Source organism: Lytechinus variegatus, chromosome 1 (genome assembly GCF_018143015.1).
Source record: "Lytechinus variegatus isolate NC3 chromosome 1, Lvar_3.0, whole genome shotgun sequence".
Taxonomy (NCBI): Eukaryota; Metazoa; Echinodermata; class Echinoidea; order Temnopleuroida; family Toxopneustidae; genus Lytechinus; species Lytechinus variegatus.
In genome coordinates this window covers 35,076,024-35,103,125 of record NC_054740.1, presented here as the reverse complement: position 1 = coordinate 35,103,125, position 27,102 = coordinate 35,076,024, and the positions used below count along the sequence as shown (strand labels likewise).

Genomic DNA, 27,102 nt, shown 5'->3' with positions numbered 1-27,102 from the left:
CAGGGGATTCGTATTCCGGTGACCCGGGTTCGATTCCCACTTGGTGCGCCAGTTCCCATTTGGTAAGGCATTAATCCTCAGTATACTAGGTCCTTCGGAGAGGACCTTAAGCCGTCGGTCCTCTGGTTGCTTGCTTACAAGCATTCATGCTTTCTTAGCAATCAGGTTAAAAAAAACACCACCAAATGTGGCATCTACTACACCTCTCTGCATTTTGTTTAATATTGTTTGAACATATCCATTTGAGGACCTGCTTTACAAATTTAGTAATAACATAATCCTATAACCTGTTCTAAATGCAGTCATGACACAGGGCGATTTTATTGACTTTGTTACCTTGTAATAATAATGTAACAAACAGATACGTGCATGCTCTTACAGCTCATTCGTTATTGGGACGTGGAAATCTCAAGATATCTGCTCTCCCCTTTTTAACACTTTTTAAATACACAATGACATTTTGGGACATTTTCTTGTTATTTATAGCTCTGTACTGTTTCTGAAAATAAAAATGGCATTTCCTGTTACCGGCATATGTTATGTGGTGTTTTTCTTCTTTTATAACATGTATAATGGAAATGGAAATGGAAAATACCAAATCCTAAAATCATGAAATCCATTGAATATGTGGTAAATGCATTTATTTTCTCCTAGTTGAAGTTGTGTATACTGAGCCATGTTAGCAGAAGGTCAGATTGTTCGCAGAACAAATCATTGAACTCAACGGAGAGGGCGGTATGTTATTTACTAGGAAGCGTCTTCATGGAGGTAAATCTACATTGGAAGAGGTGGTTTCGGATGAATTATGCAACTTTGTAGAACAAACACCAAATTAATTCGATTCAAACTGATTCGATTAAAGAAAAAATATAAAGCATATCGACAATTAATATTTTAATATGAAATGTGTCATACAAACATTGATTGACATAACATACAAACAGAAATACACATTATAAAGAGCATTAAAAAGTCCCCTATACACGTTTACATCATTATCATTATCATATACTTTGTGTTTATACATTCAAATATATCGGTCATTATTATGTTAGGCTGCTTATAAGCTTAGAATAAGAGATGGAGGATGTGTGTTTGTGTGCGAGGGTGTGTGAGTATGAAGGTGTGGTTGAGAGAGAGAGGGGGGGTATGAAGATGCAAGGAGGGATATAGATATTGCTTAATCTGTTTTGTGAAATTAAGCGAACTTTGTTTTATTATTATTTTACATACAATTTTGATGAAATTGTAAGTGTCAAACTTGTTTAAAAAAAGTTTTAATTGTACGTCATGCCATAAAGCACCACTTTCCGTATATGCTATTAATTTGTCAAACTTGCTTATTTTCTTGAATTTTTGTATAGATGCAAAGTATAAAATAATTATACATGCATTAAATCACAGAGTAGCATATAGTATAATTAATTTTCTGAATTATATATATTCATAAATAAGAAAATACAAGTAATTATATCTCTCTCGCTATCTACAATGTGAATATATTATGTACAATGTATTAGAATACAGGTAAAATAGTGTCTCATAAATTGTTTATAAATACGAACATTGACGAAAGGAGATATTTTATAGGAAGACGATATGAAATTGAATACTATTTCACGCCTTTTTCCTCTCCGAATGGATTCCTTATTTTTAATTTTTAAATTAATGTCGGGGTCGATATCCTGACATTTTATATTTTCCACTGCATTCTGGTACATATAAAATTGCATAAAGTCAAATGCTAGCGAACACTAGTAATGCGTGAAAAGAACTGCATTTTTAAGGAGGTTATTTTCAAAATGACACAAAGTTAAAAAGTACACAAGTGCAAAGCTCGATCTTTTTTATTTCGTGAATTGACATTGTGGAATAAAATAAAATATCTTTAAAATAAGGTGAAAAACATACTAAGGACTGTATTACCATTCTTATAACATCTCATTTTTTATTATTTGCTTGTCATTTATTGTTTTCTCCTTCTCCAAGTATTAAAAAAAGATCTAATAAATTATTGTTTCATTCAAATTTTGCAGAAAGAGGATTGTCATCATTGGCAGATTGCTTTAAAAAGAAATTAAAACCCCAGATCCAAGCTCATTAGATTGATTTCATACATTTATAAAGCATACTGTTTATACTTTAAAGGAACCCCAAGATGTAGATTTCTATTCATAGTTAAATTCATAAGCTATTACTATTTATGATGATGATGATTATAATAATATTAATAACAACAATAACAATAATAATGATAGTCATTTCTATAGCGCTATCTATCTAGAGAATATCTTTTCCGAGACGCATTGTTATTATTATCACCCCGGCTTTAGCTCGAGCTGCCTTTCAACGCTCGTGCATTCAATGAATTAATCCTGTCGGGTACCCATTCACCTCACCTGGGTCGAGTGCAGCACAGTCTGAATACATTTGTTGCTGAAGGAAAAAAACGTCACGGCAAGGATTCGCACCCACGACCTTCTGGTTGAAAGGCTAGAGTCAGAACCACGAGACCACTACTCGTCACTAGTGTTAAAAGATTCACGACATTCATGTTTTTTTTAGACCAAGATATTGTGATGACAAGGTCGAATCGTGAATTGTCCAAATTGAAATCATTAACACCATCAAGCGAAATTAATTAATAGTAAAGACTATTTGCCAACCGTTCCGATGATTTGTATGATGTCATCTCATGAAGTTCTCTTTCTTCTTGTTTTCTCTTGTGTGCGTAGCCTTTCCACTGGTCGCCAACTTTCAGATGCTTCCAATTACTTGACATACAAGCGATTGAGTTGATCTGCGAGAAAGAAAATGATTTGATTAAAAAAATGTATACATTTTATTCTTGTTCCGTTGTAAACAGGCTCATGTAGATGCATGTACGAAGTGAATTTGAATTAAAACAAACGCAGATTGTATTTCAGGGCCCCGTCTTACAAAGAGTTACGATCGATCCAATCTTTTAGTGGATTAGTGCTTTTTAGTGGATCCCTCCATTTTCTCAGAATCTCATTTTATAATGGTTATGATATTTTGCTTATATATATTACTATGTTTTGTTTTACTTCTACTTATAGATAAATATCATATACTGTACATGCCTGATTTTTTTGTCTGTATGTAACTATTTGACCTCATTACTTTGTTCTTCTGTTGAAAATAAAATAAATAAAATTGAATTGAATCAATCGTAACTCTATGGAAATCCATCAGTGTCATAATTTTTTTTACAGGAAATTTGCAAAATGTCCTTTGTTAACAAAGGAGAACCCACCAAACTGCCAAGAAATTAATTAATTTATGGATATACAATTATATCTAGAATTTTTTTAACTTCATGTTTTTTTACATGTTGACCTTGCTGGCTTTCCATAGTTGCGATTGATCGGATCAATTGCAACTCTGTGTAAGACGGGTCCCAGGAGCCAATAAAACTATAATATTGGTAGCAATATTAATCAAACCTACAAGGGACAAAGGAAGGTAGGACTTTCTGACCTGAGATTATTCAATTCACCACTAAGTATGCAAATTTACACACGACTGGGCTTCCAAATGAAACTATTTGAGAATTGGAATAAAATCATGAATGAATAACAACCCTGAGGGTGTTATATAGACCTACTTCATATCCGAAATTCTTGGATGGCAAAAATGTTGACAGGTCAGTCGAAGAATTTCATAACAGCCGATCAATCAAATTTTACACAAGAACACTGAGACAATAATAACTACCAGTGTAAGTGAAGAGAATACTTCCCAAAATCATATCATTACTATACTTACTAAACCAAAAGTAACGAGGGCAGAGCCGCCAACCGTTAGGGAGAAATAGAGGATCATCTCATCGCTCTGTTTATGAAAAAATAAAAATATCTGAGTAAATATATACTGTATATATATATATAATCATAAATGGTTTAGTAAATACCGTAGCAATAAAATCATAGATTTTAAAAGGAGCATAGCTCTCAAAAATGAAAGGTAAAGTCACACTCTTCGTCAGTGCCCATGATGTGACAAAAAGAGATTTATTATATAATAGTAATAATAATAATAAATAGTATATAGTATTTAGAGTGCACCTTATAGATTTCTATTCAGAGACGTACTGAATTATTACACAAGGGAGGGGGCTGTTATTTGAAATATGATGAGAATAGATATGTCTTAATGTTAGCTTTGAATGACTCTATAGACTTGGCATTGCGTATTGTTCATGACAGTGCATTCCACAAAGTTGGAGCACTATGAGCAAAAGCTTTTTCACCAAATGAGCATTCGATTCTCCGAGTTGTCAAAAACCCGGTTCCCGAAGATCTTAGATTTATAGAGGGTACATATTCCGAGATAATATCTTAAAAATAATGAGGAGAACAACCATTAACAATTTTCCATGTAAGCAACAAAATCTTGAATCTTATTCTTTCCACCACCGGTAACCAGTGAAGTTCTTTTAGAACAGGCGTTATATGCGTATATTTAGAAGTTTTACTAAGAATTCGTGCGGCGGCATTTTGCACTCTCTGAAGCTTAAGGATCTGATCATTGTTAGCATTGAATAACAATGCATTTACATAGTCTAAACGAGAAATAATGTATGAATGGAGTTACATTTGTGGACATGGATTTTCAAACACTATTAATATTAAGAATTTGGAAAATACAAATTTCTTCTTGTGAATCTAACATGGGAAGCTATTGACATTTCAGAATGAAATTGAACACCCAAGTTCCGTATACAGGGCTTTTCATCAATAAGAGAACTACCAACATACAAAGATCGACACTGAATTTTGGACATTAATTTTGATTACGTGATGCAATGATCAAGAACTCACTCTTATCATCATTCATCTGTAATTTGTTACAAATCATCCAAGTTTTCATTTCTTTTAGATATACAGGTTTCCATACGGGTTCTTATACATTTGCTTCTTCAAGTGGATCAGAAGGATTTAATGAGGAATACAACTGTGTGTGATCTGCATAAAGATGCACACTAAAATTATGAGATCTGGCAATATCAGCAATTAAGAGGGGCAGAATATACACTAAGAATGTTGGCCCCAAGACACAGCCCTGGGGCACACCATATTTCACTTCACATTCAGAAGACAGAGAATTTTGTATCCATGACAGCGCAGAACCTCAGAATAACACGATCGATCGATCGTGTCGAATGCAGCGCTGAGGTAAAGTAGTACCAGGAAAAATTGTTATGTATGAACATGGTGAATGGCAGAAATGCACTCCGCGAAAAAGAGTAAGTTGTTATAACCTTCAAACAAGTTGTATAAACTTTTAAACAGGTTGCGTAACACGATTAAACATTATAGTTGTAAGAGTGATGGGCTTGAACAACGATCTTAGAATTTCAAACAGCGTTTTTACAATTTTTGACGGATGTATAGTATAATTTTTAATTGGTTAATGTATTGTTTCTTTCTTAATACTCTAGATACTATGATGTATGTTAATTTACGCGGCCCATGGATATTGCTTTAGTTGTAAAAATTTCTCCTTGGATTTGTATTTGGTACTTTATTATCCATTTAATAATTGTCTTTTTTTTAATAGGAAAATATAAAAGGTTTGGAGGGTATTAAACAATGAAGTACAATAGACTTACAATTCCTTTAAGATCTTCAACTTCTACTACTTGATCAATCTTTAAACCTGTATAGATGGAAAAAAATACATGATGATATATACATGTATATATAACATCTGAGACAAAGTAGTAAAAATCTGAAGAACCTGTCAATATGGCGATCTTTTTCTGAGATTGAATCATACTTAATTCCATCAGCTAAAGTTTGATATGTCGATCCTTATTGTGAACAATTATTTTAATTTGAACAAATTGAGATGGGGGTTGCCACAAATGGGATAATCAGTAAGCAGCCAAATTTCGTTAAAACATCAACGAAAAATTTGCGACTTATTTAGCATTGTGTATTGAAATCATCTATACGATTTAAAAAGAATAAGTATGCTTCTTTTCGAAAAAAAAGTGTTTCCTTTACTTCAAGGGAGTGTTTCATCAAGATTTTTGATTTCTGATTGGCTGTGAGGCACTGTTACTAAGGTAACTGTCGTATAAAACAAGACTTGTCGGATAAAACATCCTTCATGAAACATTCCCTAGTAAGCGTTATACCAATTCTCATCTTGAATCTCTACATAATACCCCATAATATTGCTAAACAATTACATTAATACCTTGAATTATTCCATTCGCATGCGTTGTCACTCTGGGTTATTTTCACTTGCTTTAGGATGAATATACCTCTTCTTTTTCTGTATTTTCAAATTTCCATTTATTTTACGCATTCCTTAATCAGTGTTATTAATTTGCAATTTTCATGAGCATGATGATGATGATTTCTGGCATTAAGTTACTATGACAGACCATCCAATTCGTCCTCATGACTAAATAGTATAGTGGTAGTAGCAGTAGTAATAATAATAATAATAGTAATGATAATGATTATAATGATACTACTACTACTACTAATGATGAAGATGATAATAATGATAATACTAATGAAAAAAAATAATAATCTAAAGTTATAGTTTAAATGTTATTTTTTTTGTAATTGCTGCCTATTTAGGAAAATGGAGAATAGACATGTCGGAATAGGAAGCAGTGCTTTTTCTTTATTTCCATGGAAGCGGGGTCGCCCCAATCCCTTTATACATTTCTTAATACATGGAATATGTTGGCCTATATTTTGCATGAATTATCAAAAGGTTTAAGACGAATTCTGTAAGATCTTGGATGCACCACTTTCATTCAAACAAGATTAATTCGTTGTATGATGTGCGCATACTTCTTTATTCCTAAGTGGAGTGAGGCAGAAATAGGTAAAATATCAAGCTGATCCGAGATTTAAGGAAATTTCTTCTTAGACGCCCCCCCCCCCCGCGGCTGCGTATTACTGTGGTCACTTAAGTTTTTCTATTTTTGATTATGATAATATTACAAAATACATATTCTCGTACTTACCATAATATGAAAAATCAACTAAAGTCGGACTTGTGTCACCATTGTTGATAAACTGATAACCGCTAATCATCAGTGAAAAAGTGAAGAGTAAAGATGAGGCACACAAAATAGCGACCCATAGTATCAGGACAATGTAGTTGAAAAAGAGTGCCTGAAAAAAAATTACAATGTGATAGGAGATAAGCAAAATGTCTGGGTCTAGATTTAGGAAAGTTTGAGGCTGCATTCGAAAATTTTTCTGCATAATCTGTTGTTTTTTTTTTTTTTGGGGGGGGGTCGAGAATTCACACATGCATTCGAATAATCCACCTTTCACCCAGAAATTTCCCAGCTCACTCATTTCTATAAGGTATTTTACCCATCTGGGACTCCATTGCCGTACTGTTGATATTCATATGATTATGGAGTACCTCAGGGCTCAGAGTGGGGCCAGTGTTGTTTTTAAATCTTGCAATGATATGTGGCAAGCAAACTACAAAAATAATAAGAGGCATTGAAATAAGCAAGATAAAAGCCTAGCATACATTTGGAACAGATCAGGGTCTCGTTTCATAATGACTTGTAATAATAACAATTGCACGATTTCTGTAACAAATTTAATATTGGCCAGTCAGATTTAAAAAGTACAGTATAACCGTTCTTGCAGATTTGATGTCATAACAACATTCAATGAAACGGTCCCCAGCATGAAGGGGCCTGTTGCAGAAAGAGTTGCAATCGAACGCAACTCTAAAGATCAAATGCAACTTGATTTTCAACCAATCAAAATCAGGCACATAGAACCTGCGCTTGATTTCTTGACTTGTGTTTGATTACAACTCCCTCTCTCTGCAACGAGCTCCAGATAACTTACAGCTCCAACACATCCTAATGAACTGCAGCAGAGATTACCGCCCTCATGGGCGAACCTTGCGCTAGTTTGTGCCGTGGTCATGAAGGCGCTAAAGAGAAAACCAACAGCCCAGAGCATCATGAAAGCTGTCCATGCATACACACCTATCTCGATATTGTAGACACTGAAAAACAAAACAAAAACAATTTTAAAAATACCGCAAATTTAAAAAATATGCATCATAATCAGCTATGTGTATGATAAATAATTTGTATATTACTGGCGACGCATTCCGGTACTCTGTTCTATTTGTGAATCATTTTCTATAATCATTCTTATGTTTTATTCTTGGTTTCCCCTTTTTCAAGCTTTTGAGGCTTTTGGGGATACCTTTTTCTTTCATTATTTTTTCAATATCATCTTAATGTTTCATGATTATATTTGTATATTTATTTTCAAAATAATGTATGATATTTGTATGGTTTTACGTGTATATATTATTAAAAGAATATTTTCATTCTCCCTTTAAATCAAATCATAAACAATCTGTAGTCTATTGGGAAAGTTTAAAGGTCAAGTCCACCCCAGGAAAATGCTGATTTGAATAAATAGAGACAAATCAAACTAGCATAGTGCTGAAAATTTAATCAAAATCGGATGTAAAATAAGAAAGTTATGAAATTTTAAAGTTTCACTTATTTTTCACAAAACAGTGATATGCACAACGAGGTGAATCAGTCGATGATGTCCACCACTCACTATTTCATTTGGTTTTTTTTGTTCGAATTATAGAATATTTCATTTTTTACAGATTTGACAATAAGGACCAACTTGACTGAACCATGTAGTATTAAACAATGCTAATTCCACATGTTCAGGGAGGAATTAATCGTTGTATCACTTGACAATGAGGAGAAAATTAGAATAAAATAATTTCATATTTCATATCATAAAATACAAAAGAAATAGTGAGTGGATGACGTCATAGTCTCCTCATTTGCATATCAGCCAGGATGTGTATATAACTGTTTTGTGAAATTAATAGAAAATTTAAAATGTCATAACTTTCTTATTTTACATCCGATTTGGATGAAATTTTCAGTGTTATGCTTGTTGGATTTTTCTCTTTTTATTCAAATCAACCTTTTTTAAGGGTGGACTTGTCCTTTAAGAAGAGGCAAAGTAAAAATAGTGAGTGGATGACGTCATGGTCTCCTCATTTGCATATCAGCCAGGATGTGCATATAACTATTTTGTGAAATTAATAGAAAATTTAAAATGTCATAACTTTCTTATTTTACATCCGATTTGGATGAAATTTTCAGTGTTATGCTTGTTGGATTTTTCTCTTTTTATTTAAATCAACTTTTTTCAAGGGTGGACTTGTCCTTTAAGAAGAGGCAAAGAAAAAAAAATGTATTAATAATGAGGTCTACCAAATCTGTTGAAAAATTCACACCACCATTTTTTTCGATCCATACGTATGATAAGGTTAATTATTCGTCTCTTCGTCTCATTTTCTATGAAAATATGCAGGCAATCAAATAACTTTCATTAATACCATGGTCACATTTGTTCTACGGCGGCCGTACGGCGAGTCGAAAACAGCCGTTTTATTCATTTTTATTCAAACCACCTATATTTAGCTGGTACAAAAATGTTAAAACGGCTGTTTTTGACTCGCCGTACAGCCGCCGTAAAACAAATGTGACCATGGTATAAAGGTCTGAATGCAATCGTGTTTTTTTTCGGGGGTGAATAATACGCATATACCCCCTCCCCCTGTTTCGTCCACCGAATCATAAAATCTATCGCAAACACATCTAAACCTTCGAAAATCCATATTCTTAACTTTATGTTCTTACTAGTTGTCATGTGCGATTCCGGCGAGTGTTTCGTTACTGCTGAAGAGAAGAAGGGATTCGTTAAATCCAAGGATCGCCGAACTACAGAACATTGCTACACCAATACATTGCAGGACAGCTGCTATCAATGAAGCAACGGGGATCATACTTCGACAACCTACAATCGATGTAAATATGAATATTAATAATTTTATCACAAAAAGAAACAAACGAATCGAAATAGACATCAAAACTTAATATCTTTCAACAAATAAACAAGTATAAAACCTTAGACTTTCAATATAATGATGGTTAAACAACTATTTTTCTAAGATTCATATAAAAATAAATACTGAAAGTCTTTCATCGGGAGAATTGGCTATGAATGTAATAACATAAAGAGATAGAGTCATGTCTGTAATTAAATGTATCATTCTTCAATGTTTAAGACTTGTATTTGTGATTAATAATACAGTATTATGTTTATGTCTCGAAATATGTTAACAAATTATCAAAATGAGCATTATCTCAAATAAGTATTGATGTCAATACTATTAATACATGTTTGTATGAACAAAAACATTCGTATCAAAATTTTTGATATCATGCAATGAAAAAAATGACTAATCTAAGGATACATTTTTAAAGGGTTTTGTTAACAAACTAAATAATTTCCTACATAGCAACTATGTATATGATGTATGAATTATGTGTGAAAATTGAATACTAAGTAGTGAAAATAGTTTGATTATATAATTCTGTCGATTATCTTCGTCACTGAGCCCCGTTCCCGGGGTATCTTGGAGTAAACTAGCTATATTCAGGGAGAATTAACAATTAAAACATCACTCTGAACAAATCATCAACTCTTATTTATGAATGGCATTAAGATTTGGATTATAACCTTAATATATTTCGCCATTGAAATAAGAGAATTGATTCTTTTGGATGTAGTTTTTTGCATTTCCTTGCTTTTTTACTATTTGCCTTTTAAGAAGCAACCTTTAACAGGTCTAAGCACAAACTTTTATTTGTCACACTTTAAACCAAGTTAAGGGGTTATACAGTATTGTAAATAATGATGGTTTTTGTAAGTGCAGTGAGAGTTTCATGGGAAACCAGGGCCCCCGGTCTTACAAAGAGTTACGATTGATCGAATCAATCGTAACTCTATGGAAATCCATCAGTGTCATAATTTGTTCTACTAGAGATTTGCTAAATGTCCTTAGTAAACAAAGGAGAACACACCAAAGTGTCAAGAAATCAGTGAATTTATGGATATACATCCATATCTAAAAAACAACAACATTTGAACATACATCTATGTTATATGTTGAATTTACTGGCTTTCCATAGTTGCGATTGATCGGATCAATTGCAACTCTTTGTAAGACGGGCCCCTGGAGATGATGAAATAAAGAAGTAATTTAATCATGTGTAATTGGTATTGATCATGAACAGATTGTTCAAACAATGGGAGCCAAGTGTTTTAAACTAGGTTGAGGTGTGTCTCGCTCTGAGAGTGAGACTAAATCAAACATCGGGTAGACGATAATTACTATTGAATAAGCGATATTGTTGCGTGTGAACATTATTCAATCTTCAATTTTCTATTATTAGTTCTCGCTAATTTGCCAAAACGAAATAATAAAAAAATGTACAATTTTAAGAAGAATTAAAAGTGTCAAAAGGGATTTCAATGAGTGATTATTTTATCCACTGTTGATTATCCCTGTTATTTTCGTTTTCTTTCTTCAAAATTCTAAATAGAATTTCACCCTTTCTTGTTTTAGAAAATGTTAAAGATTAGAATACTTCATAACTGACCTCTTCTTCTATTTTTTACTCAATTTCATTGGCTATCACTATTGTGGTATTTCTGCGACATATTCATTTGGCTGATTGAGATAGAAATCATGAAGAAAACAGCTTTCTTTTATCATCATTCATTGGAGTTACGTTGATCGTTTGTACTGTTTTTTTTATTTTGGGGGTGGGTTCTGCTGCCCCCCTCAATTTTGAAGCAAATAAAAAGGAATCAATATGACACTATATTATCATTTAGAGATCAGAGTATCATTTTCATAAATGAATACTATCTTTATGTCATGTAATTGTATTTGCATAGCATAATAGAGCCAAAGTCCATTATAGATGAATAGATGGACATAGATTGTAATTATTCGTATAAGATGGTGTTGCATTTTATTCTCTCTTTTCTCTCTCCCCCCCCCCCCCCCCCCCTCTCTCTCTCTTCCCTCTCTCTCCTACTTGACTTCACTTGTTGTCTCGCTTCTTCTTATTCTGTATTTTCTTTCAAATTCTGCACCTTTTTTTCTCAAGCTCTTTCTATTTTATTTCCGAGCAACCTTTTTCCAGATTTTATTTTTTACGGATAATATCTTGTATTGATGATCATCTCTTTTTTTATGTCTGTCCCAGGACAATGATGTAAGCAGCTACTGTTGATCATGTCTTATTATGTATAAATATGATCTCATTCTAGATATAGATGTAGATATAGATAATTATAATAATAACGCAGTTCTTGTATAGCGCATATCACATTTAGTCATAACGTCACTATATGCGCTTCCAAATGACTTGGATAGTATTACCCTGGCTTTAGCCCCCTCATCGCTTTACAACATTTCAAGGAATAAATTCCTGCCAGGTATCCATTCATCTTACCTGGGTTGAGTGCAACACAATGTAGATGAATTTCTTGCTGAAGGAAATTACGCCATGGGAGGGATTCGAACCCACGACCCTCTGTTTCAAAGTCAGAAGACTAATCCACTGGGCCACAACGCCCAACATAGACAGACAGACAGATAGATAGATAGATAGATAGATAGATAGATAGATAGAACTGAACCAAACTATACTACTTGTACTTAGATTATAATTTAGTTCTTCAAATCCGAGACCTCAGCTGGCGGGCTAGCTGACCCTGGATGGTAATCGGACATGTCTTTCCACACAAGTATATAGGCTGATTCTAAAATGAAGGGGGGTAACCACTTACACCCTATCTCTCCCTTACCCCTTGGCATAAGCTGTCAAAGAATATTATATCATGAGACCCCCTTTGGATATTCCCCCTACACGGTACATCCCGGCCCCGGAATACCGGGGGAAGTTTGCGGTATGGTGAGACGGTTGGATGTCGGTTTCTAGATGACCGTATAATATTCCTTAGAAACTTTGTTGAGTGTTTTCTAAGAATTGAAACATCAAAGAAAAAAAATATGATATCTAAATAAACTACTCATTTTTTTCAAAGTTCTGATATTTAATGGCCTCTACTGTGTCATCCCCTTCTTTTCCAATTTTCTTAAAATCCGCCTTTTCTCTAGTGATGATTCATCAATACGTTTCATTTGTTTATTTTTCATATTTTGCATCGCATATTGCAAAGCAAAAAAATAAAACCATTATAAATGTAATCTACGGATAAAACAATGAATTCAATTAAACCTCTCAATCCCCTTTCTTCTTCTACTTCTACTACTTCTTCTTCTTCATCTGTTTCTCCTTCTTCTTCTCTTCTTCTTCATCTTTTTCTTCTTCATTAACTTCATCTTCTTCTTCTTTTCCTTCTTCATTACCTTCATCTTCTTTTTCCCCACCTCCTCCTCCTCCTTCTTCTTCTTCTTCTTACCCTTCTACTTCTCCTTCATCATCTTTTTTCCCCTTTTTCTTCTTCTTCTTCTTCTTCTCCTGCTTCTTCTTCTTCTCCTCTTTATCCTCCTCCTCCTCTTTCTTCTTCTTTTTCTTTCTTCATTATCTTCATCTTCTTCTTTTCCTTCTTCGTCTTTTCCTTTTCCTTCTTCTTCTTCTCCTCCTTCTTCTTTTCCTTCTTCTCCTCCTCCTCAGTTCTTCTTCTTCCTCTTTTTCTCTCTCTTCCCCTTTCTCACGTTACCCCTCTCTCTCTATCTATTGCTTTCTCCTTCACGCTATGTAGCCTTCCTCCGTTGGTACAATACCATGACTACTATTTGCAAATTTCCATGCAAATTTCCTTTTCCAATTATAAATGGTGCTATCCACTCTTCATGACCCTATACATCTCTATTACGTTGCCATGGGCATAATGGGGGTACAAAAATTCGATAATTTGCTCAATCGTAGACATTTGTCATTGCTTCATGTTCTTTATGATATAATTCTTTAAGTGTAAAGAAAAGTTTTCACTTGTAATAATCAATCCTTTTAAAGCTTCATTTTCACAACGCACCAAAAATGGTTGAATTGTACATACGTGTATGTACTACTGAATAGAAGGTCCCATATAGACTTGATATCGTCATTTTTGCATTAAAAATTAATACAATAATTATGAATTTCAACTATCTGATTATTTCATTCAAGAAATTTTAAGTTTATTGATTAGGAGTTTGTGTTTTATGTTTTGTGTGGTTTCCACTAACATTAGCAATTCCTTATGAACCAGTTGTATTCCATCTATCAATGTTTCGATCTATTACCAAATCAATATATTTTTATCTTGAAATATTAATTTCTTATCCTTTAATAATTTTACTTGTTTTAAATCCGCGTGCAAATGCAGTTATACTTTTATATTCTTCTTGTTGTTATTTTGCAATGTGCATGCAGACCCCCTCTTGTGGCGTTTTATAATCATAAACAAATTATGTCTCATAGAATTTTACTGGGATTTTCAATTCACAATTGCCATGAATTAAAAATAGCTTCAAAGATGATAGCATCGAAAGCATTCACACATTTTACATGAATTGATCCCTGTGGTATATACATTCACTTCATCAGTATGATCAGGGATGCATTTCGTGCTGAGGGAATATCGTGGAGCGAGGTTTGAGCTCGAGAAGTTGAAAGGTGATGGTCAGCGCAATTATAGCCAAGTAGATAATTGTTAATTAATTGCATGGATTAGCATCTCTGGTTTAGCACTTTTTATAAGTTTATAAGTAACAAGTTTATAAATAACAACTTATAGCTTATACGTTTTGTAAAACACGATACACTTGAATCCATACATAAAATATCATAAAAACCCCTCAAAAAAAAGTTCCTCAACTCAAGTTTGAGTGCTAATAAATTTCTTAGTGTGCCATCATCATATGTAACAGTGGTATCATTGGAAAGTATGATTATTCTTCTTTACGATCATGTGTCATTTGTAATGCTAGTGTTATCATGAAATACACAGACATGATAAATATGCAGCAATGTAAAAAATGAAATGTTGCAAAATTCGTTGCCATGTCATGTTTGAGTTCTGCAACTCAAACTGCAAGTTTGAGTGCTAATAAATTTCTTAATGTGCCATCATCATGTGTAAAAGTGATATCTTTAGAAAGCATGATTATTCTTCTTTACAATCATGTGTCATTTGTAATGCTAGTGTTATCAAGAAATACACAGACATGATAATACGCAGCAATGTTAGACATGAAATGTTGCAAAATGCGTCGTTTGCAATAGCGAATTTCCAATTGTTTCGAGGATGGACCGAGTGCATTCACTGTCACCTGCATGGTGGAAATTCTATAGAAATGGAGACTCTTGTTGGAAATAAATGCATTTTGCAACATTTCACTTCTGACTTTTCTCGATGTTCAGGGTGATTGCATATTCCATGATTACATAATCACAACAAATGGCATGTCATTGTAAAGAAGAATAATTCAGCTTTCCAATGATACCAGTTTCATCTTTTATACTTCATTAACCAAAAAGATATCATCCCCAAAACTGAGTTGCAAAACTTTTTTTAGAATGACAACTTCCGTTTACACATTATAGTAAATGAAGAAAAACATTGAAACGAAACCGACACATTTACTTACCCATTTTGCTTCTGTGATCGAAATCCTGTTTAAAAAATTCCACCGGAGTCCTCTTTCTGTTATCAAGATACAATCGATGTTATTTTTTCCGTGATAATGAAGACATAAAGACGTTCCCTCCAAAAAGAAACAAAATTCTGATTCTTCCCTCTGTTCTCTAAATTAAGTCCTTGTTCCGCCAATGTACTATACCATTACCTTTAAGGAGGTGTAGGGATTTTTACATTTTACAGAGAACTTGCCAATAGCTCATCGAGTACTGTCCTAGTTAATGATCAACTTCAAAGTGCGTTCAGATATTGAGTGTCATGGCTTGCTCCTCGTGGATTAGCAGACGGTCGATCAATGCGATCGTTTTCACTGCCGATATTTGTCTCCTTTGCAAGAGGAAATCATACATCACGTACGCTCCTTCCATTCTTCGATTTCGTCCTGATTTGTTTTCTTTTTATGTCCTAAGTTGACAAATTACTTGAATTCTTAATAAAACATGGGCGAACCCCCAAACGGAAACTTTAAGACCAAGCGAAATCTGACTCAGCAGCTATTAATTTAGGCCTATTTGAATAGAGCCTCCAAGCATGTGAATCCATCCATCACCGGTTAGTTACGTATAATTCATTAATATCTACTATAAATTTGTTCTACATTCTAATTGCTTGTCAAAGTATTATGGATGATGACAAAACAAGCAAATCAACAGGCCATGTAAGGCGCAATGTGCCAGAAAATGGATGCGTAACTTGGCGTACGAGGGGAAAAAATTAAGTCGCGAGCGAGCGAAAGTTTGGGCCTTTTATAGTAAAAATCTAATTTCATGATAGATTTCGATACAAAATTCAACAAAATAATTATGTTTAACATTCCACCCGTTTTCGTTCTTTCCCTTTATCTTCCATTTTTTCTTTACGGGTCGTTGAACATGTTGGGGCTCTAGGCCAGAAAGCCCCCATATCGCAGTGACAAAAGGGGCAAGAAAAATTGGTTAAGATTATGTTATTCTCTGCTTGGTATTTGCCAGCGATTTTGTTTTATTGACATTTTCGTAGCATTACTCATAGTGATTTACTACATAGTGTCAATAAGAACACGATTATGTCAGACAACATTTTTATAACATCATGATAAATGAGTGTTAAAGGGCATACATTCTCTACATGTAACACTTTGCTGTGGGTCTTCCATTTGAATTTAATTGTTATAATCCATAATAGTGGTAATATCGCCCTCGGTACTCTGTGATTATGTAACATGGCAAAAATAGACAAAATGCAGTGCTTAAAATGATTTACGTATATGTGATTGCTCGTAATTTATTTAGATTTATTTTGATGAATACTTAGACTGTCCCCTCAGATTGTTTATAATTTTGTTGTTGTCGTCATTGGGTAGCTGCAAATAATAAGCTGCATGATATAAATAACTATACAAGTATCTAAAACGTATATGAATAATGATAAGAAAAATGTTTTCTCATATGTATTATTATCAATTATATTTTGGTCACTATGGAAATGCCATGAACCTTATATGTCATCTTCCTGAGAGATCTACCAGTAGATATTAAAAACTTGCTAACAATAATAGAATTTTATAAAAAAAAAATCACCGAACAATAATGTAAATTCTTATTCATTTTCCCACCTCTCGTTAATTTAGGCCTATATTTCTCTATATAAAACCACCCCATTCCCAGTGCTTTACCTTTGAATTTGGAGAAATTATCAATTCATTTCTAGAAACAAAGCGAAAACAACCACCATTTTTAAAAGTTGTACTTATTTTACATCGAGCGCAATTTCTTCACCATCGTCGTCATCATCATTATCATCATCCTCATCATCATTATCATCAACATCATCATCATCATCATCATCATCATCATCATCATCATCATCATCATCATCACCATCATCATCATCATCATCATCACCATCATCATCACCATCATCCTCATCATCATCATCATCATCATCATCATCATCACCATCATCATCATCATCATCATCATCATCACCATCATCATCATCATCATCACCATCATCATCATCATCATCATCATCATCATCATCATCATCATCATCATCACCATCATCATCATCATCATCATCATCATCATCATCATCATCATCATCACCATCATCATCATCATCATCATCACCATCATCATCATCATCATCATCATCATCATCATCATCATCATCATCATCACCATCGACACTTTCATTTTAACCAGTGGCGTAATGAGTTAAAATGATTAGGGACAAGAAATGGCGTACGAGGGTAAATACATGAAGAGCCAACGATCGAGCAAACAAATTACCTTTTTTTGGATTTAGAATTTAACTCCGTGACATGTTTTAACATGTTATACGGAGATTATTTCCACATTTTATCATTTTCCATTCCCTTAATCTCTTTTCCCAGGTCGTAGAGTTTTGTTAAAAATTGTTTGTTTTTCAGTGGGGGGGGGGGCAATATCTCCAAGACCACCCCCACATCTGTACACGCTAGTTCGTCACCATCATCACCACCACGATACCATCAAACAATGTCCAGAACACGCTTACCATTGTACATTTTTACTTCTTATCCTCAATCCTGAAATTTTTAGAGCATGTTTTTGATACATTTCATTATGATACTCTACGACTGGATATACAGGTCAAAGTCGACATGCTCCTCCTCTTCTACAAACAAAAGATCTTATGTACACTTGCTTTTATTGCTCTACAAACACGATTAATGGCAAGAATATGTGAACACAGAGTACGTTTGTTATGGGGTTAAGAACAAAGGTGTGTCGATACACACAAAATGCAATTATGATATCATTTTTTATGATTGAACTCAAGTAACCGATTTAAGCAGGAGGGGCTTGTACATTCTCAATTTTATGATGATCAACAGATAACAAGACGATGACGATTAAGATAACAATTTTAGTTTCAGTTTGTTCTGTTTGGTGTAACCGAAAAAAAGCAAGATATGCATATATCCATATGAACTGATCATAAATAAGAGTACAGTAAATAAATAATCGTTGAAAATATGATTGACTGTATAGGAATACACATTATCAAATTATGATAGTGGCGATGATTAGAGTGTAAATTGTTGTTAGTGCTGTTAACGTCGATTAAAAAAATCTTGTTATTCATTTCATTGCTAATATTGTTTTTCTTTCCCCCATTCCCAAGCACAGACAGACACAAACACCTTTACATGAAAATAGTATGAATCACTCAGAAACGTTTTATCAAGCGCTATATCCCTGTTCCATATTATTATTATCATTATTATTATTATACCAATAATAATAATAATGAATCCCAGCCATGGCGTAATTTCATTCAGAAAAAAAATGATCCACATTGTGCTGCACTCAACGCAGGTGAGGTAAATGGGTACCGGTAGGAAGTAATTCCTTAAAAAGCTGTGTGCGCTATGAACGCCTATAGCTTAGCCGGGTAATATAGGAGCGCCTTGAGCACTTAACAAGGTGGATAAGTGCGCAATATAAATACCCTATATTAATATTATTGTAATAATTATTATCATCATCATTAGAATTAAGTTTTCATTCTTTTTATCTTCCATCTGCCATCCACATCCTTTCACTCAACCTCTGCCTCCCCCTTGCTCTCCACCATGTTCCCTACCTCACTCTCTGTCGGTCTCTATATAATTATTTTAACCCCTTAATTTTCAGGGTGTGTCCTTCTTTTCTTCCCCTGTTTGACCGTGGGTTGGTTTAATACACTGTCCTTGTTTATTGACCTACTTAACCTGTTTCTACCCTGGGTGTGTACAGTTCAATAATTGATCATTCTCATGACCGAATATTCAGAAAAAAATTAGACGAAAATTATTAACCAATTCAATTTCTCTTCCAGATTATTTAATATATACATTACATGGCAATCCTTCATGAAGCGATTTTAGTCCATCCATTCAAAACAGCTATATTCTACAAGTCATTGTTAAAGTTAGAATATCGTTTAATAAAAAAAATGTGTAATATCGATGTACTCTTTTGCAACATTGTTCTAAAACGTTAATCTTGGAAATAAAATCGAAATTGACTGCTCAATTAAGAGTGTTTTTTCCCCCAGAATTGCTAAACAATATTTCCTTCAAACAAAGATCATACAGATTTCGTGTTTAAGATTAAGAAGTTAGTATTTTTAATTTTAGACATTTGTTCTTTACCAAAGATTTGGAGAGAAACAAATGAGCTTAACATCGAGGCCCGTTTTAGAAAATGTATTTTACTGCAAACCATAGCAATACATGTTCGGTAGATTCTACAAGATATAGAAATGAAAGAGGGAGGAAAGAGAGAGGGAGAGAGAGAGGGTGCGCGCGCGCGCGTGTGTGGGAGTGTGAGGGTATGTGTGTGTATGAGGGAGAAGGGGTGTAAGAGTGGAAGGGGAGAGGGGAGGAGGAAAGAAGAAAAGAGAGATACAGGCAGAGAGATGATAGAGATTAAGGAAGGGGAAGAAAGATAAATAAAGAAAGACAATTACATAAAATAAAACTAAGATTATAAATTGCTATCTTAATTTTGTTTATCTAATTTCTTAAATTCTTTACATGCTTCTAAACCTACCAAATACACCGATACATTTTTAAAGCTGATAGGGTCATTGATATTGAATTATTGGGCTGTAACTCTCTACTAAATAATGGTTTTTCGATCGCGATATCTTTCTGGAATTATTTTTTAATCCATTTCACATACACAGGTGACAATTGCCACCTTACAGCTTATATTTTTAAATTCAAATCAATTTTAACATATGTCTTTATTAAATGACACAAACTCTTATAACATGAATCAGACAAAGGCATTTTGGGATGGAATTAGGTCTGTTTATTCAAAGTACCATAAAGTTACAAAAATAGTACAGTTTTCGATTTAACTTTACTTCCACTAGACTACATTAATACAGTTTATTTTGAAACGTTTGTAGTCAAATTTTAAAAAGCATTAGTTATACAGAACTCAAGTACAGATTACATATACTTGACAGAATTTGTTTTAAAGTGTTATCATTTATTTCATCAACACAAGTTATCATGAATTATGACACTTGAATCAAATTTTTATGTATCATTTTTTTCACCATATTCATCCTTTTTTAATTGGTTCTTTTTACTGATTTGATCATTTACGCAAAGTTACTTTATATTATCATTTTTAATCCTCCATTTGTAGTATTATTTTCAAACACCACACTCTAAAAACACTGAGTAAAATTTTACCCAATATTGAGTAAAAAAGGAACATGCATGTTTGCGAAGTATTTTTTTTACCCTATATTGGGCTATTTCAACGCAACATTGCGTAAATTTTCCAAATCTTTTTACTCAACAACATGCATGTTCCCTATTTACCCAATATTGTGTAAACCTTTTTTTAGAGTGCAGGAAGAGTAAAAGTAAAGTAGATCCCTTTTGTAAAAGTAGATTAACATCATAAATATAAAAAAAAATTGACATTGTCACCGCAGCAATTCTGGACAAAATTCTCAAAATGATAATCAAACAATGATGTGATATTAAGAGATTATGATGCATCTTGAATGTAATACCTAACGGTTAACATGGTTAATACTGTTTTCTTAACTTTTTGTATTTTGAAGTAATACTGAAAACAAAAAGGAATCAGCGCAGCTATGATACAATTAGATATTGACCAGTATGTTCTAAATTCGTTATCATCATAATAAAAAAGTTCATCAGAGAAGGTAGAATGGGAAATTATTCAAAAAAGTATATTATTTAAATTTATGTTAATAAAAATGATTTATGAGCATTGTGATCTGAATTTTCATTTGTGCATATTCATATTATAGAAATAATCAAATTATCATAAATAGGTAAACAATCTAATTCAATATAATTATCGCTACACAAACACTGGTATTCCAATCTATTTGTTTCTATCAATTATTTGTTGCCACAAAGAGACAAAATATCAAATCCAAAGATAAGATACGGGGCAGTAAATCACTTTTGCAATATTCACAATCTAAACTACAGATTTACAATATGACAAATAGTGCAACGCTGGCAGTAGTCACGTAAGATCAATAGACATTACATTCTATCAATCCATCTATCTTGCTTAGGAGAAATATAAAACACACTTATCCTAGTTTTATGTACACGAGTATAGTAGTTTTCTACTTATAATATTTTTGTGACATTCCTATTTGTTGAAATAGCCTAAATACATATTTACATTCTAATGAAGAAAAAAATGGCAAAATTATGTAGAAAATTATTAATATCCTAATTCGACCCCCCCCCCTTATTTCACCTTTCTGTCCACAAAATTTTAGGTGAGTTTTGGTGTGAATTGTAGAAATACACAAGTCAACTTTACCAAATATATCCAAAATGTTCACTATATACCTGCAGTTTTTATGAAAAACAACTTTCAGAAATTTCCACTCCGCTTCCAAATCGTGAGATGATGATGGAAGTGATAACAAATAATATCATCACATAGAAACAATGTCTCAAGGATTATGCAGCTCAAAAGTTCTCTGTAGTTGATATCTGTAAAAATTATATATAATAAATACATATAAAATGTGAATAAAAAAGGGTGATGAAACAGGGAAGTGGGAGTTCAGATTGTATAAATGACAATTATGTTATAGATAAGAGAATTATTTGACAAGGCCTTTCTTTATTTTTTCATTGTTTTCTTGTATACATGGGCTGTTGAACTTGTTCTGAAGACAATTTTCCCTACTTTTACTTTTCCTCATAGCTGGTACATGACCGGTATAGTGAGAATATTAAAGTTTTTGCAGCAATACAAATGTATTTTCCAGAGGCCCTTTTCATTACTGTCGATCAAAAAATTTAAGACCGAACACAACTAGGTCACAATAGATGATATATTTTGACGGTCGTTCCAAAAGAAAAATGACATTGTTTTGTGAACAAAAACGTTCCAACCGAAATATGCCCTAACTTTCTTTACCGTCTCGATTAATTGTAAGCATTTGATGATTGCACATTTAATATCCAATTATTACATACTTAACGTAAACATGAACTTGGCCATTTTAACTAAAGATTCGAATTTGGTTTCAAAAAGTAATTTAGATTAAATGCACATGATTATATTAGTTAGTTATTATCACTTTTCCTATTCCTCTTTGAAGTATCCGAATACTTGAAAACAGAGATCCCGAATTAATTGACAAAAGTAGAAGTGTAATAAATACATTTATCTATTAGAGAATAAGTTGCCATAAGAAATGAATTATAATCAAATTATCGCGGACGCATTTTCTTCAATGTGATGGGAGAAAAGTCACCTGATGTGAGAACGAGGACGAAGACGGAACTATTTTACTGGCATCGCAAGGGGCCGAGAGTGACATATCCTTCCTCCTTCTTACTACCAGTATCACCAAGACGGACATCCGTCACTGGCAGGTAGGGCTTGTCAGAGATTATACCCTCATCGATGGCAAATTGTTTGGGGTTGGAATCGCAGTTGCAGTTCTTGTTTTCCAGACAGCCACGAGCTGCAAGTAAGTTAAAAAAAATAAGATAATTACGATTAAAGTATATGACACCGTTCTCATTATACTCTCTAAAACTGGATTACTGGAAACCGGTTCAGGAAACTAGATTTGGAAGATCGCTTTGCTAGCATTCCCATTTGATCACCCGAAAGTGGTTTTCAAAAACACTTCACGTAAAGCGGTCTTGTTGATAAGAGAACACTCTCAGTGGGGTGACATAATTCGCACGAAATTTGAAACCACAGCGTAGGCATTCTACATACAGTGTGTGGAGTAGCGCACTCGAAATGTGTGAGGATCGCTTCCTTACTTACGCTATAACCACTTTAACGAGGCAAAGCGATCTTCAAAACTACATCGCGAGGTGGTTTTCTGAATCGGTTTGGAAGATCGCTTCCAAGACCGCTTCGACCGTTCTCATTACACGTTAAACTAGTTTCCAGTAAACTAGTTTTTTGATGGTAGTGAGAACGGTGTCCGTGGTTAATTATCAACATTAGATCGATTATGTTCTTTGCGTATATTAAAATGTTTAATTAACCAGAAATTATAAGCCTACATTTTAATTGCTAATAGCTAGTAATAAAAAACGACAAAGTAAAGTTGTTTTGAATACGGCTTAATGATGGCTTGTGGTAATGTATTAAGAAAACAGAAGGTTGAAAAGAAGGACGAAAAGTTGGGATAGAATCAGGAGCGGAGACATATGATAAACCGGATGGCGAGAGGGTGACGAGAAGGATAACCAGACGGGTGACGGGAAGGAGGATGAGAAGGATAACCAGACGGGTGACGGGAAGGAGGATGAGAAGGATAACCAGACGGGTGACGAGGAGGGTGATGAGAAGGATAATCAGACGGATGACGAGGATGATTATGAGAATGATAACCAGACGGATGACGAGGATGATGATGTGAAGGATAACAAGACGGGTGACGAGGAGGATGATGAGAAGGATAACTAGACGGATGACGAGAAGGATGATGAGAAGGATAACCAGACGGATGACGAGAAGGATGATGAGAAGGATAACCAGACGGGTGACGAGGAGGGTGATGAGAAGGATAACCAGACGGGTGACGGGAAGGAGGATGAGAAGGATAACCAGACGGGTGACGGGAAGGAGGATGAGAAGGATAACCAGACGGGTGACGAGGAGGATGATGAGAAGGATAACTAGACGGATGACGAGAAGGACGATGAGAAGGATAACCAGACGGATGACGAGAAGGATGATGAGAAGGATAACCAGACGGGTGACGAGGAGGGTGATGAGAAGGATAACCAGACGGGTGACGAGGAGGGTGATGAGAAGGATAATCAGACGGATGACGAAGATGATGATGAGAATGATAACCAGACGGATGACGAGAAGGATGATGAGAAGGATAACCAGACGGGTGACGAGGAGGGTGATGAGAAGGATAACCAGACGGGTGACGAGGAGGGTGATGAGAAGGATAATCAGACGGATGACGGGAAGGAGGATGAGAAGGATAATCAGACGGATGACGAGGATGATGATGAGAATGATAACCAGACGGATGACGAGGATGATGATGTGAAGGATAACAAGACGGGTGACGAGGAGGATGATGAGAAGGATAACCAGACGGATAACGAGAAGGATGATGAGAAGGATAACTAGACGGGTGACGAGAAGGATGATGAGATTGATAACCAGACGGGTGACGAGGAGGGTGATGAGAAGGATAATCAGACGGGTGACGAGAAGGATAACTAGACGGGTGACGAGAAGGATGATGAGAAGGATAACTAGACGGATGACGAGAAGGATGATGAGAATGATAACCAGACGGATGACGAGGATGATGATGAGAAGGATAACCAGACGGGTGACGGGAAGGAGGATGAGAAGGATAACCAGACGGGTGACGAGGAGGATGGTGAGAAGGATAAGTAGACGGATGACGAGGATGATGATGAGAAGGATAACCAGACGGGTGACGAGGATGATGATGAGAAGGATAACCAGACGGGTGACGAGGAGGATGATGAGAAGGATAACCAGACGGATGACGAGGATGATGATGAGAAGGATAACCAGACGGGTGACGGGAAGGAGGATGAGAAGGATAACCAGACGGGTGACGAGGAGGATGGTGAGAAGGATAAGTAGATGGATGACGAGGATGATGATGAGAAGGATAACCAGACGGGTGACGAGGATGATGATGAGAAGGATAACCAGACTTGTGACGAGGATGATAATGAGAAGGATAACTAGACGGGAGACGAGGAGGATGGTGAGAAGGATAAGTAGACGGATGACGAGGATGATGATGAGAAGGATAACCAGACGGGTGACGAGGATGATGATGAGAAGGATAACCAGACGGGTGACGAGGATGATGATGAGAAGGATAACCAGACGGGTGACGAGGATGATGATGAGAAGGAGAACCAGACGGGTGACGAGGAGGGTGATGAGAATGATAACCAGACGGAGGACGAGGATGATGATGATGATGAGAATGGTAATCAGACGGGTGTCGAGGATGATGATGAGAAGGATAACCAGACAAGTGACTAGAAGGATAACCAGACGGGTGACGAGGATGATCATGAGAAGGATAACCAGACTGGTGACGAGGATGATGATGAGAAGGATAACTAGACGGGTGACGAGGATGATGATCAGACGGATGACGAGAAGGGTGATGAGAATGATAACCAGACGAATGACGAGGATGATGATGAGAAGGATAACTAGACGGATGACGAGGATGATGATGAGAAGGATAACTAGACGGGTGACGAGGATGATGATCAGACGGATGACGAGGAGGGTGATGAGAATGATAACCAGACGGATGACGAGGATGATGATGAGAAGGATAATCAGACGAGTGACGAGGATGATGATGAGAAGGATAATCAGACAGGTGACTAGAAGGATAACCAGACGGATGACGAGGATGATGATGAGAAGGATAACCAGACTGGTGACGAGGATGATGATGAGAAGGATATCTAGACGGGTGACGAGGAGGGTGATGAGAAGGATAAACAGACGGGTGACGAGGATGATGATGAGAAGGATAACTAGACGGGTGACGGGGAGGGTAATGAGAAGGATAACCAGACGGATGACGAGGATGATGATGAGAAGGATAATCAGACGGTTGACGAGAAGGATGATGAAAAGGATAATCAGACAGGTGACTAGAAGGATAACCAGACGGGTGACGAGGATGATGATGAGAAGGATAACCAGACTGGTGACGAGGATGATGATGAGAAGGATAACCAGACGGATGACGAGAAGGATGATGAGAAGGATAACTAGACGGGTGACGAGGATGATGATCAGACGGATGACGAGGAGGGTGATGAGAAGGATAAACTGACGGGTGACGAGGATGATGATGAGAAGGATAACTAGACGGGTGACGAGGAGGGTGACGAGAATGATAACCAGACGGATGACGAGGATGATGATGAGAAGGATAATCAGACGGGTGACGAGGATGATGATGAGAAGGATAATCAGACAGGTGACTAGAAGGATAACCAGACGGGTGACGAGGATGATGATGAGAAGGATAACCAGACGGGTGACGAGGATGATGATGAGAAGGATAACCAGACGGGTGACGAGAAGGATGATGAGAAGGATAACCAGACGGGTGACGAGGATGATGATGAGAAGGATAACCAGACGGGTGACGAGGATGATGATGAGAAGGATAACCAGACGGGTGACGAGAAGGATAACCAGACGGGTGACGAGGATGATGATGAGAAGGATAACCAGACGGGTGACGAGGATGATGATGAGAAGGATAACCAGACGGGTGACGAGAAGGATGATGAGAAGGATAACCAGACGGGTGACGAGGATGATGATGAGAAGGATAACCAGACGGGTGACGAGAAGGATGATGAGAAGGATAACCAGACGGGTGACGAGGATGATGATCAGACGGATGACGAGAAGGGTGATGAGAATGATAACCAGACGAATGACGAGGATGATGATGAGAAGGATAACTA

At 35.4% G+C, this 27,102-nt stretch overlaps 2 protein-coding genes across 4 annotated transcripts in view; both read right to left on the bottom strand.

Moving 5' to 3' along the window:
* Positions 1-1,791: 1,791 nt before the first annotated feature.
* On the bottom strand, positions 1,792-15,630 carry LOC121412574 (proteolipid protein DM beta-like). The gene is made up of 7 exons (XM_041605365.1): positions 15,529-15,630; positions 9,713-9,869; positions 7,869-8,031; positions 7,016-7,166; positions 5,636-5,682; positions 3,790-3,855; positions 1,792-2,800 (listed from the first exon to the last, which is right to left on the bottom strand). The coding sequence occupies exons 1-7, from the start codon at positions 15,530-15,532 to the stop codon at positions 2,642-2,644; spliced, it is 747 nt and encodes a 248-aa protein (XP_041461299.1). The 5' UTR covers positions 15,533-15,630; the 3' UTR covers positions 1,792-2,641.
* A 5,396-nt stretch (positions 15,631-21,026) lies between these two features.
* The window catches only part of LOC121412549 (contactin-associated protein-like 2), a 34,168-nt gene continuing 28,092 nt past the window's right edge, over positions 21,027-27,102 (bottom strand). For all 3 annotated transcript variants that reach the window (XM_041605342.1, XM_041605350.1, XM_041605356.1), the window contains 2 exons: positions 22,872-23,084; positions 21,027-22,098 (listed from right to left, as the gene is read on the bottom strand). In XM_041605342.1, the coding sequence (XP_041461276.1) occupies positions 22,906-23,084 (179 nt within the window). In that variant the 3' untranslated portion in view covers positions 21,027-22,098; positions 22,872-22,905. The remainder of the gene's footprint in view (positions 22,099-22,871; positions 23,085-27,102) is intronic.

Coding starts and splice junctions, on each gene's coding strand:
- LOC121412574 (XM_041605365.1), bottom strand. Junction 8,032..9,712: donor GGAATCGCACATGACAACTA/GTAAGAACATAA, acceptor TTTGTTTTTCAG/TGTCTACAATATCGAGATAG. Junction 5,683..7,015: donor AGTTGATTTTTCATATTATG/GTAAGTACGAGA, acceptor CCATCTATACAG/GTTTAAAGATTGATCAAGTA.